At 32.8% G+C, this 13936-nt stretch overlaps 2 protein-coding genes across 2 annotated transcripts in view; both read right to left on the reverse strand.

The window, feature by feature from the left end:
* Positions 1 to 5323: 5323 nt before the first annotated feature.
* Positions 5324 to 5647, reverse strand: LOC114579654 (glycine-rich protein 23-like). Its single transcript, XM_028694978.1, has one exon. It carries the CDS (start codon positions 5645 to 5647, stop codon positions 5324 to 5326), a length of 324 nt encoding a protein of 107 aa, XP_028550811.1.
* Positions 5648 to 11782: 6135 nt separating this feature from the next.
* Positions 11783 to 13936, reverse strand: part of LOC110116339 (cytochrome c oxidase assembly protein COX15) — a 57512-nt gene continuing 55358 nt past the window's right edge. Inside the window, exon 7 of the mRNA XM_028695126.1 lies at positions 11783 to 12231. Within this exon, the coding sequence (XP_028550959.1) occupies positions 12058 to 12231 (174 nt within the window). The 3' untranslated portion in view covers positions 11783 to 12057. The remainder of the gene's footprint in view (positions 12232 to 13936) is intronic.

Consider the following 13936-nt stretch of genomic DNA (forward strand, 5'->3'; position numbering starts at 1 on the left):
TATCTTTTGGTGTTATAATGGGACCAGACTCCTCCAAGATTCTGTATGTGTTAAAAAATTATTAGGAGCTATAAGGGGCAAGAATCTTCTAAGATTATGTCCGAGATAGGGATATATGATATATTCTAGTGTGATAAGCAAAAATAGGGAGTCATAATAGGCTAGAATCTTTTGAGATTCTATTTGGGTTTAAGAAGTGTGAAATGAACTGCTTTATGATATGCATTATATTTTATTTATCTGCTTAATATTATAATTTAAATAATTAGATAACTATTATGTAAATATTTTTTCTTAGTATAATAATTTATTAGACTGCATTTAATTTCTTTTAAATAATTAGTAAAATTTAATAATAAAATTTTTAAAATTTAGATTTAGTTTGTGTGGCCTATTGAGTTGTTATAGCTCACTGTTGTTTGCTTATGGTTTTTAGGATCTGGGAAAGGGAGGGAGAACTTTGATTAATAATTAAAGTATTTCTCTATTTAGATTTTGTATAGGCATAACTAGTTTATCTTTGAGTTCTATAGCTTCTACATGTAACCATGTACTGCACTACAAATATACATTTTTATAAAATAAAAGAAAATCTTTTGGATGAGTTTGTTTTTAGTTTTTTGATATTTTAGTAGCTCTGTAGTTTGTAGCTTTTTAAAATGATTATTGGACAAAAATCTAAAATATTCCAAAATTAGATCTTGGACAGGTTGGATTATAACAAGGGTGGATGTACTAACGGAACCTCCTATCCATAACCTTCCACCTATATCCAGACTATTCCCCTTTATCTACACTTCATGTAGGGAGTCCTCAATTTTACTCCCTAAACTTCTAGTTTTCATCACCAGACCCTACGTAGACAGATCCTTTTTACATGTACTATCCCCTACCATCTTCTCAGGGAGGCCCTTTTACTTATCTCTATCCACCATATGTTCTGCCATTTTACTACCCACCACCCCCTCAGCCCTCTAGAGTTGGACCTTCCACTCAAATTGTAGCTGCACCTTCCATACAGACTACTGTAGCAACAACCACATGTATACAATTCATATTTTCTATTACATAGATATTTTTGAATTAATTTTTTAAAACAAAAAAGTTTATGTTGGTTTTACTCGTCAAAGTTGTCTATGTATAAGATATGGAATATATTACAGAGCAAGTTTGATGCTCCATGTGTTTATAGGAAGAAAATCTCGAACGTAGTGTGTGGCATGTGGTTTAGGAAGTTCGAAGTTAGAAAGTTGTAGTATTTTTAACATCTATCCATCTTTAAGTAAACTAATAAAGAATAATTTTTATTCTAATTTGTTATATACAATGAGATTTTTATTGGTTGTTGGAACATGATACACATATAAGAATAAATTTTGAGAAATATGGAGCACTCACCTGAGAAATATATTCACATGCATTAAGAGGACAAGTGAGTGACCACTTTGTAATAGAGAGGCTGTATGGATCGAGCATAAAACTACTTGGGGAACCTAAATTATATAACAAGGAGTGTTCAAAATGAATAGAATTAAGCTTTTGATGTTGGGGGCCTAGGTGGGCTCCCACCATACTAAGGGCTTGATTCTATATACAAAGCACATATAATGATTAGCAAGAATTTTAACAAATTTTAATAATTTATTAGGTTTTATATGCTAATCTAAGTATATTACAAAAGAGTATGCATGGTAGAGAATTCACTACTATTGAGTTATACAGTCACACTAACAAGCACCAAGTGGACCAGTAGTGGGTGGATAAGCAAGTGTGGAGGGAATATGTAATTATAGAAAGTTATAATTCTAACAAAAATATTATAAGCAATGAATATATGATGATTAATATTATATTTTATAGGATGAGTATATACGACTTCGAGAGAACCAAATTTTACATTAGAGCTCTTAAAGGGGTTTCATAAATATTTTTGACACTGCACTTGGTTGCAGACAATAGGTGGAATATAAAAGGGACACATGTATAGATTAGGCTCGCGGGCTTATATAAAACATTATTTTATGAAACAATAATATAGTTGTCTCAAATGAAGCTATAAAACTTCGAATTATGTCTTACTGAAATTATAATAATAATTTGATTAATGAGCTCATTCTGATGCTAATAGTTTAATTACTTATGACTGTATTGAATTAGTTGATATTAAGGTTTCATTTTGGACAACCTTCGAATGACATTATTAAATAGTTCTTTAGTAAAAAACTTTTTTGTAAAAAGCATTGTACTAAAAAGTTATTTTAAAAATCAGTAAGACACAGCTCACATTGGTATGTTGGTTGAGAGTTAGGCTTCCAACTAAGAGGTCTTGAGTTCGAGTCTTTAAATATGCGTTGTGTACGTGTGTTTGCCTAAAATGGCCTAAATATCAAAAAAAAAAAATTCAGTAAGAAAGTTATCTCAAACAAGGCTTTTAAAATTTGACCGGTAAATGAACAGAAAGGAGGGGTTACTGGTTTGATGGTTTTACCGGGGTCGAACCGGATGGCGTAATAAATATTTATTATATTTAAATATTATAATAATGACACAACTATTTATAAATATATAACAAAAATTGAACATAATTATAATATGAAGTATAAAAAATAAAATAATATATATATAGTAAATAAGAAAAACATAATAGTATATTTTACTTGAAGACAACCAATCATAGAAAGATGCAAAAATGTTTTATACCAATTAATAACAAAAATAAAACATATTCACTTTCTCATTTCAATAGTTTCAAACTTTCAATAATTCACAAGAAGAAAATTAAAGATCCCCTAAATTAGCATCATCAAATCTATCCACATAAGTTGAGGCTCCAGGTCTCGCTTCACCAAAATGTTCAAACTCAAATGCATCTGATTGATTAAGCCCCATTATGTCACATACATCTCATTCATTCTCTAAGTCACATTCACCAACAAATAAGAAATATAAAATAAGATATTATTTTTTCTTTCATTTAAATGATATACTAAAATTTCATTATCAACTTACAATTTCATGACTTATTAAATGATATATTTTGTTATTCAATAATTGGTATTGCATCCTCTTTGTATATCTCATTTTCTAAATCCTGTAAGTCAAGTTCTGGAGTTGTTTCATCTTCAAGTATCTAAAAATTAACAATTTCAACACAAGTGTAGTATAGAGGGTCATAATGTCTTTTTTTAAGTTGAAACCTAAAAATGAATAATTAACTTTATGTTAAGATTATACATACTATTTAAATTGACATTTGTATATAAATATTAATATAATGTAATATCATACCTATTCTTTAAATTCAAATTATATCAAACATATACAAGATCGTTGAGTGGTTGATGCTCCAAATAATTCCATCTCTATGAGTGGATCTGTTAAAAAATACTCTAATTTCTATTACATCATGATGAAGATGATGTTTGACTGAGAATTCTTATAGCTACTTTTTGCAAGTTTGGAGCACTAGATCCAAATATAATCCACCACTCATCTACATATTATTAAGTTTGAGGATTTAATGAATAAGTATATTTATATTAGTGAATAAGCATATTTAAATACATATGTTGGAAGTAAAAAAGAGAATTACCAGGTTGTATTTCTTTCGTTATTGTCAGCGCAATTGATTTTCCAAAGCTTTTTAAGCCATCATGGAATAATCTGAATTCATTCATTGCAACTGTGAGCTTATAACAAATATCTTTATTTCCAATTAATTCAATTAGACCTTGTAAAATTTCTAGCTTTTAACAATAGTTCTCTCTATCATACTGAAAATGAGGATTGAGAAAATATGCTACTTAATGGATGCATTGCCTTAATTGAGTATCACTTCTGTTAATTATAATAGTAAAAGACTTATATGATCTCTTTACATTTCTGAACATAACTTTAATAACATTCCTTGCCCTATACATGTCATCATATAGATATCCACTGGATGATTTTTTTATCAGAGACAATAATACGCAATAACCTAATCAAAGGGTCTCATATCTTCGAAATAATAAGACAATTATATCAAAACCTCAAGTCCAAAATAATTAAAGCTACTTCCTTTCCCTTGGAGGTTTTGGATATCTTCGAATCCATAAAAAACTTGCTTGTGATTAGTACATGTAGGTCATGATGGTACTCATGCACACTTTTTAAAGTTATGAAGGTTATTGCAAAACAGGTTGCTCCAAGACGTACAATCTCCTTCCAACTTGGCCATCTCCTAAGCAATGCAAATATGAATATATAATTATAACGAAAATTGTGAACTTTGATGCTTTTTTTTGCTAGCTCCTCTATGAGAGGCATGCTTCCAATATATTTCCAAATCAAATTCATACAATGTCGAACCTTCTTACAAGCAACTTAATTCTCTTTTATACCTGATAAATGTTGTTTCCTTCTATTAATTCCTCCTCCCTTGTATGAAATACCACAATGTTAACATTTAAATTGCTTCTTCCTATCAGCTCCTTTAACTTCAGCAAAATGATTACAAGCAATGCCCACTTTCTCACGCACAGTATAAATTGAATCTGAAGTCTGACTACTAGGTGCTTCCATTCTAATTTGATTTACTAAATAAAATTACATACAAAAAAAATTAAAACTATGCAATGTAGAAAACTAAAAAGGTGAAAACTATAAAGTACAAAAGTATGGAAGATAGAAAACTATGAAATTTTAAAAGTCACAAAGTTGAAACGACATACAATGCATACCTCAATTCGTCGTAGTAGCAATTTATAGAGCTAAATAAAATCACATACAAATACATGGGTTATTGTTCCCCCCACGGTGTATATTGAAATGATAAAGCTTTTTAAACCCTAATTTTTTAGCCTTATGACTCTTCAAAATTACGTTAAGTTCCTTCACTACCAGCAAAATACGCCAGCTAAAAAATAGAAAAGAGGAAGTTTTTTCTTCAACTTCTGCAGATAAATATCAATAATCAATTCTTACACTAAAGAAAAAAAAAAACATAAGTATACTTAACGCGTTTAATTATGATCCATTACATAAGTGAAATTCTCCATCTCAATTATGCGTTTAATTTTAAAAGAGATTGGTGGATTCAATACCAACCATCCTTGCCATAATTGCGGTTGAACAATTACAATGATGGAGAACTTAATTTTATTTCATTTATACAAAGCACTTGTTTCATAACTAAACAAGATTTTAGCTTCATTTGGGATGGCTTTCTTCTTACTTCTTAAAATAATTTTTTAGTCCAAAAATTAAAAATTTTGTACTAAAAAACTGCTTGAAGAAACAGTAAAAAAGCCATCCCAAACGGAGCCTGTCTATAGCCACAACATCAATCACCTCCGCCACATCCTCCCCCACCGCCATCACAGTCTCCTCCTCCGCCACATAGACAGCCGCCGCCACCACCACCACAGTCATGATTAGAAGTGGCATCATCAATAGCACGACCAATTCCAGCAACGGCGTCCAGCCCTGACTCAATATCACGTCTTCCATTGCCGCTGCCAAGCCCACGATGCTCAGCCTGGTTGCCATAGTAAACTACGTTCTGCCCTGGCTGAGCCTCGGCCTTCTGTTGTTTGCATCCAGCGAAGATTAAAGGGAGAACAATCATGAAGGTTATGGCAACAAACATGACGATATAAGAAGCCATGTTTGAGCTCGCTCACTAACTAAATTTCTGGTTTTTGGGTTTTGATTTGGTTGGGGGTACTTATAGGAAAGAGAACTGGGTCCTTATTTCCTTAAGAACCATTCAATTCTCTATTCTTGAATTTGACCGTGATGAGTTTACAAATGGCAGTAAGGCGAAGCCATTTCTAAGCTCGGCAGAATGTTATTATTTATTATTTGAACTAGACTACGGGTTTTCCTGACAAAATATGGTTTTTGTTGTGATAATGGCGTAGATATTTAGGTAAGGATCAGTAAAATATTAAGATCAGTGTGGCTGCTGATGTTCAGATGTTGACCTATTGCATCGATTTCTTCGACATTGTGCTTTTTTATGTATTTAATTTAATATATCAAATAAGTTTTTGAATGTTAACATCTTGTGTTTCTTTTTTGTTAATTTTTAATAATTAAACATGAGGAATATTCTTCGATTATTCGTGATTTATAGAACCCACTAATTGAACATGAACATTATATTCAATATTAATTAATTTTACATTTTAAATGAAAAAAGCTTTAAAAAAGAAAAATCCAAACTTTTGAATTTTTTTTCTTTGAATTGATTTTCTTATATCTACATTCTCTGTGTACACAATAACATTATTTTATCATAAAATTGGAGCTATCTCTCATAAAACATTCACAAATAATTGAACTAATAAAACTAATTGAATAGTTACTTAAATAGACACCAATAATTAAACTAATAAAACTAAATGAATAGTTCACAGGGAAGCTACTAATGCATTCTTGTATAAATATTAAAAATCTCTTTGCTCAACCACTACAGGAAAATCACTCAAAACCGGTGATTTTTTCCGGCAGTTTTGATAGTAACACCTGCGGTTTACTCAACCACCGGGGGCTTTTCGATGGTTATCAAACCGTCGGAAAAAATAGCGTAAGAAATAATTTGCCGGCGGCTTTATTAGCCGACGGTCTTCCGGCGGCTTATACCGCCGGATCTTACACGGCTTTGTACCAGCGGTGTTCTGGCCATTGTGCCGCCAGTCATTTTACCGACGGCTTACCGGCAGTCCATTCACCGACGGCTTTCCGGCGGTTACAGCGGCCGTCGTTCGTTAGATTAACCGCCGGCACGCGTCGGTATACCGCCGGTACAACAATGACGGTTTCCCTGTGGTCCTGGCCGACGGTCTTACCGGCGGTTAAGACCGCCGGGCGTTCACCGGATAACCGCCTGGTTCCATCGGTAAACGCCGGTATAATACTGGCGGTTTAACGATGTTACCGTCGGCTTCAATCATCCTTCTGGTATCGTCGTTTCCGGTGGCCAAACCGCCAGTTGGCCGCCGGAAACCTGTAGCATCTGAAAAAAAAATTAACAGCCTCCCCTCTATTTGAGGGAGGTTCACCCTAAATTCTAAACATGCACAAAAAGCAATATATAACAAGTTTTGGGCAACACGCCGTTATATTCAATCAACAACCACAACTATATACATAAGCACAATCAAACAAAACATTAAATGTAAACAAAGTTAATATGTTCAACCATAAAGCATAAGTTCAGAATTTCACAAATTCACAAGTTCACAAGTTCAATCAACAATCACAACTACTCCTCAGATGTATCCTCGCTGTCTCAAGATGTTCGTCGCTGCTCTTCCTCTTGCCATGTGATGTCCAAATCCAGTAGTTTGGAAAAAATTCCCCTACGATATAAATCAAGCTTCACATCATCGTGCTTGATGAATGCTAGATTTTTATGCTTCGAACATGGACATCTAAATATTTTATCAAACTGAAAAGAAGATAGTTGAGATCCAACTTGAATGAAAGTTTCAACTCCCTGTATAAATTCAGTTGTCAATCCTTTTCGACCCGGCAACAATCTGTTATACATCCAATATCTCTCCTCTTGGATAGTCATTTGGACGTTGAAGCAAACGTCCCCCTACATAGTTATGAAAACATTTATTAGAACACATGTACAAATGTGTTATACTTTAGGTGGATTAGTGGATTTACTCATAGTATAATTTTATAACCAAGTCTTTTTATTGATGCCTATAACTTTCTTAACATGTATCAAATCTAACATATATGTTATTCTAACTGGAATTTAAAAAATGTTGATGTCTTATGCAACCAAATCATCTAAGGAAACTCTCTCTAACCTTATGTACCATAGGAGCTACTCCAAACTTTCACATATATTCTCATTTCTCTCTCTCTCTCTCTCCCTCTCTCTCTCTCTCTTTTCTCTCTCCCTCTCTCTTCATATTGAATAGGGTTCCAACTAAGGTTATTCATGAAACTTCTTTTGACTAGTGGAAAGTTAGAAATCAAGTTTGAGATATGTACAAGTATGAGGTTGTAAAGTTTTAATTTAAAAATTTAAAATTGATTATTTCTTAGTTTTAATACTGCTTTAAAACTAAAACTTCTATTTTTATAGTGATAAGTACCAATTAATTCTAAATTTTTATTCATTATTTCCCAACCGAATACAAGAAAAGAAGTGACTATCTGAGTAAAACATGTGTACATGTTAGATATAGATTCATTTGGTTTCATGTTAAATAATTTATAATTATGTAATAAGATATTTAATCTATATTATTTCACTTCATCAATTCCTTTATATATAATATAGAGTCTATCCCAAATTTCTTTTCCACTATGAAAGTAGAAACAGGTATGTAATATTTTGGTTTAAGTGCACAAAAGAAACTATTCAAACCTTTTATGTTTAATTATGCTAAGTCTCATTCTTGTACAGTCTAGTCAGCAAAGGGTGTTTCAACTCTAATGTAATATATAAGTCTAGTTGGCCTAATATACACATTCTGAACTAAAATCCACATGCGATAGTCAAGCGATTGAAGAAAAGTATATATACATGTTTTCTAAAAATCAAAAGGAATATTATCAAATAATGGAGGTCCAGTGATCGAATACCCTTCCGATGTGTTACGGTTTCCAAAAGTAGCCATTATCATTTATAAAAAGTAGTCAAAACTTTAATTTTTTAAATAAATCTCTAATACCACTTGAAAAGTCCATATAGGTTGTTAAACTTATGCAAATGTCCCAAGGCAAACCTATGCAAATTATTTATATCCATATAGTATGACTAGTTTAGAAAAATTTGGTGTTCGTGAGGATGAAAAGGGATATGCCCTTTCCGTACTCCGGACATTGTCTATATGTAGGATGGATCATACAGTATAATTAGTTCAAGAAAATTTAGAAATCATCATGACAAAAAGGGACCCATTTTTTCATACTATGGACATCGTATGTATGAAGAATGGATTATACAGTATGATCAGAAAAAAAAATTAAGAAATCAACAAGACAAATAAAGATGTATCTATTTCATACTCTAGTTGTCATCTATACGAATATCACTTCATACAGTATGATCAGTACTTAAAAAAATTTTCTTTGAATAGTTCATCTAACTGCTCTTAGGAGGAAAGAACTGAATAAATTGTCCCGTATAAATTTAAATCATACAATATGATTAGTTTAAAAATCTATAGATTTTAAACACTCACCCAGTATGTGTGTGTACGATTACTTAATTACAATCACAATCTCTTATACTCAATAAAAGTAAAAAATACATACTCCATTTATAATAAACCCTAATCTATTTTGCCTTGAAGTCTTTAAAAGTTTGATGTATAATTTTTCTGAAATGTTAGTGCACACAAACAACAAAAGCACTCCAATATATGTTAGGAGAATCAATAAGCAAATAATAATATTTAGAATCATCAAAAACACACATCACATGAAAATATAGTTATGAAAACTAAGTTACAACAATCTCCCCCTTTTGATGATGACAAAATAGTTATTGTTTGAGTTAATATACAAAATAAATAAAAAAACTCTCCTTAGCTCCCGCTAAATGAATAACACATGAAAAATACAAGGATTCCATGAAAAACAAACAAAAACAACCATGAGAATCAAACAAAAAATAAAAACACGACGAAAACATAAACACGATACAAATACCCTAAGGATGACACAACGAACACGAACACCCTAGACAAACATACATTCAATCAAACATAACACATGCATTACATTCAATCAAATCACATTCACATGCATTGAATTCAATCAAATCAAACAAACAATTAAACATACACACATCTCACAATCAACACATCTTAGAATCAACACAAACACTAATATTATTCTCCCTTTTGACAACAATAAAAAAGAAAGTAGAATTTGAAATGAAGGATGTCAACCCATAAACCAAAAGAAATGACCTTGAAAATTTTCTTTAAACCAATTTCTATTACAATATTAATTCTATACTAAAATAGAAAAAATCAAAATTTTAAATTAAAGAATTGAGATCCTTTGTATGGTTTGGCATTGTGTAGTTAATGAGAATCAGAAGTTAAATTTGATGTAGCGCCTTAATCTAGCAACCATTCAAAATAAGGAGAAGCAATGTCAGTAGAGTAGGACAAACGATGTGTTTGATACAAGAAATCGCCACAGTGTCATCACTTAGTGCTGAGTGGCCAAATTTGTCAATGATTTGGCATTCTATAGAAGAAATTGTAGACTAAGAGGATGAAGAACCATGACTGAAGATGGCTTGTCCATTGGGCAGTTGCGAAGAAAAAAGATCGCAGAAGCTACGACCATGAGCTCAACCTCGTTGAACAACAAATGCTTATATTGGGTCAGATGAAATTGAAAGTTCACAAATTGATTCAGCTACTAGATTGAGCTCTTCACTACAAAGAAGAACATAAAAATCATCTAGACTAATGGGGTTCAAATTTATCTGAATTGCAATTTTGAACACCTGATAGGTGCTTAGCAAACCATTCAGTGTGTATAAGATAATGTCGCCTGGCGATGATGGTGAACCAGAGGAACCTATAACATCAACCTTGCTTTTAATCTCATATAAATACTTCATCATAGATTTTTCTTTCATGGATACATGATGCAGTTCATTCTTCAACTAAAGAATGCGAGAATGATTCATCGACTAAAGATGTCGCTCTATGTAAAGATGTCGCTCTATGGTCTACCATATTTGATAGCATGAATCAACATTCAAAACATGGGGTAGAAAAGTTGGAGAAATTGTGGCGTATAGAACCGCATCAATATTTTGATGAACAAGTAATCATGTATATTATTTAGAGTTAGGACTGATTCTGGTACCATAAGATAGAAGTTTGGGTGGTTTTGGAGTTGTTCCATCTAAATATCCCTCAAACCCGTTTGCGATAAATAGCTTTAGGATTCGTGATTTCCACAACTTATAGTTTTTCAGCAGTTAGCTAAATATTAAGCACAGATTTGACGTAGTCATTAGAAATTTCAGCTGAGATTGAATAGGGATATCAGCCATTTTAACAACCAAAGGAGATTGGGATGAGGTAGAGGACTACGAAGGATTTTCCATAACCAAGAAAGGCAGAGGATAAACTAGAATGAAGGAGCTACACTCAATGTCGAGCCGTAAGGAACTAGTATGGTTATGATACCATGAAGAGTAGCTTTGCCTTCATTGCTTCTATCCAAACCTGCAACATGAAAACAACCAGCAAAAGGAAAACAGAGGAGAAGAGTTAAGTATCGGTTAAGGAAGGTTGTTCACTTTTCATTACGTTCATTACTGTAGCATTTATATCAGTATATGTAATTCAGAATATGGACAAGGACATACATGGTATGGATTAAGTAATTGTGAAATCAATCAATCTAAAGCAAGGAAATGAAAGTTGTTTGAAATTTGAATAATTTATTTTATAACTTTTCTTTGCTATATTTTGTTTTAATTTTAAAAATCTATAAATGATTAATCATTTATAACTCAATAAGAATTTTTTACTTTAGACCTGCATCCAGATGTCCACAATTAGTAAGTTGTTCAACGAATTTGTTTCTAGTTAATATCTCTTTCAAAATTGCCCTAACATTCCAATGCCAAGTAATAGGATTTTCTCATTTAGGGCGGCATTTCCTATGAAAACCACTTGCAAACACCTTACAATAGAACAGTTTTTCACCTTATTCCAGATCAACTTGACCGCAGAAAAAAACCAACGGTTAGCCACAAATGAATGAATTGTTCAGATTATACACAACTTGCTTAAAAAATAGCAAATGCATCATTGAACCATCTATTATTACCAATTCCAAAACATCCACCTGAAAATACTACATCAGCCAACAAGGTTGGCCACAATTAAAAAATTTTGATAAAAATTGCAGCTGTTCTACAGTACATAGGAAAACTGAAGGATTTCCATCTCTTCAAAAGAGAAGCATAACTCTAATGACACACTAATTTATCCAAGCTGGTGCTTTTGCTATATGGAGAATCTTCAGACGAATCAATTTATATAGTTGGTTGATCCATTTGAGTTAGCCGTTGCTTTTCGGCAATGAAGCCAGAGATCTGAGAGCAGCTGACGATGGCTTCCTTAAAGTATGCATTAAGAGGACCATGAGAGTCATCAAACTCAATGCTCCAGCTTGGTGACCTGAGGCTAGAGAAACTGGAACGTAGGAAAGAAGTGTTGATATGCCCAACGTTACCTGTCATGCAATAGAAATTAAGAACAATTCCTGAAATATATCCCAATAATCTTCATACATTACTCGATCAAGAATGAAGATATATAACATCAAGTCCGCTAGGTCCAATGCAAGTTGGCAACAACTAGAAAAAATTGTTTAACTCAAAATTCTAAGTTAACTTGTACGAGATTCTAAGACCTTGTTTGGGACGGCTTTCTTACTGCTTCATGAAGTAGCTTTCTAGAACAAAAATTAAATTTTTTATACTAAAAAGCTGCTTTAAGAAGCAGAAAAAAAAGTTGTCCTAAATGAAGCCTAAACATTGAGGTTCTATGTCCTTACATTCTCCCCTACTAAAATATAAATTTCATCTCAAAACTCATGCACGCACAATTAATAAGGAGAGGATGCTTGTCTCTCATCTCCATCTCTACTCCCATGTGGCATTATCAAATTTAAACCAAAAATAGCTTCTTGCTATGAAATTGTATTTGTCTTGTTGTGCTAGTATTCATTCAAGCGCATCTTCAAAAATCTCAAGCAGGGCTACACTTGCATCTTCTCAAGGCAATATTTAGAATAATATGAGTGGGTTGGGTACATATTGCTTAAGAGAAGAAGACATATGAAATGCATTATGTATATCAATTGGTCGAGGAGGTAGAATCAATTGATAGAAAATAGGTCTCAGAGATGAAATCTCAAATGATCCAATGCAAAGAGGACAAAGTAAAATGTTTCACCCCCTTCCCCAAGCCTTAAGGAATACCTTATCTCTCACTTCAAACAAGTTGTCCTTTTGACTCTTGAAGTGATACTTCTTTCACTGGACATGTTTAACGAGTTGTCTTAAATTGTTTTGATCTTGTTAGTAGTTTCGTTCATGATTAGGTGCCCTAAAAGTACTTGTTCTCCAAGTTATGTCCAACATAAGGGCAACCTACATATCCATCTAAACAATGCTTCAAATCAAACCATGTCAATGCTCGATTAATAGCCAATTTTGTATGTAAATAAAACCAAAGAGGCAAAGATCTCTCTCCCAATCTCCGCCAAAATGCACATTCTACATAGGTCCTATAATTTGTATTATTTATTCAAATTGATCATGTCTTTGGACATGAAAGACAATACTGAATATATGTTTTGTTCCCATAGCTTTTCGCAATTGTTTCCACAACCCAAAATAATTATCTCGATCAAAAACTATGAATTTAGGTACATTATGAAGTTAGATAATGGAGTCAGCATACAATTGAACTTATCAGAGACACTTATCGAATAAGAAGAAAATATGCATTCTCCATCAACATCTCTACTACTACCAACTAGTATCTTGCTCTTGAGAAGACTTGGGAATCAAACAACTAAATCCATAAGAATATACTCCCACTGCCAGATTAGAATGGGTAAAGATGGCAAAGATCCACAAAGCTGCAAGTAATTAGCATTCACCACTTGGCACATCATGCATCAGTTAACCTCAACTATATTTTCTTCAAATCTCACCACAATAAGACGTTTTTGAAATCTTGGTAATCTTAACAAACTGAGCATCAAATAGGATATCCTGCTTCCAAAGAGGCCTGTGGGCTCCGAAAATTTGGCCCCGGCCTCCCTGCCGCGCAACTGATTGTGCTTTTGAGCGAGGGGAGTTTTAATGGAATAAGTTCCGGGGTAAATTTTGGAAGGCAGAGGGGTTTGTAGATAAGACACTACCCAG

Source organism: Dendrobium catenatum, unplaced genomic scaffold (genome assembly GCF_001605985.2).
Source record: "Dendrobium catenatum unplaced genomic scaffold, ASM160598v2 fragScaff_scaffold_621, whole genome shotgun sequence".
Lineage (NCBI taxonomy): Eukaryota > Viridiplantae > Streptophyta > Magnoliopsida > Asparagales > Orchidaceae > Dendrobium > Dendrobium catenatum.

Excerpts from the sequence above, each read along its gene's own strand:
- LOC114579654 (XM_028694978.1), bottom strand. The coding sequence starts at position 5,647 with ATGGCTTCTTATATCGTCATGTTTGTTGCCATAACCTTCATGATTGTT.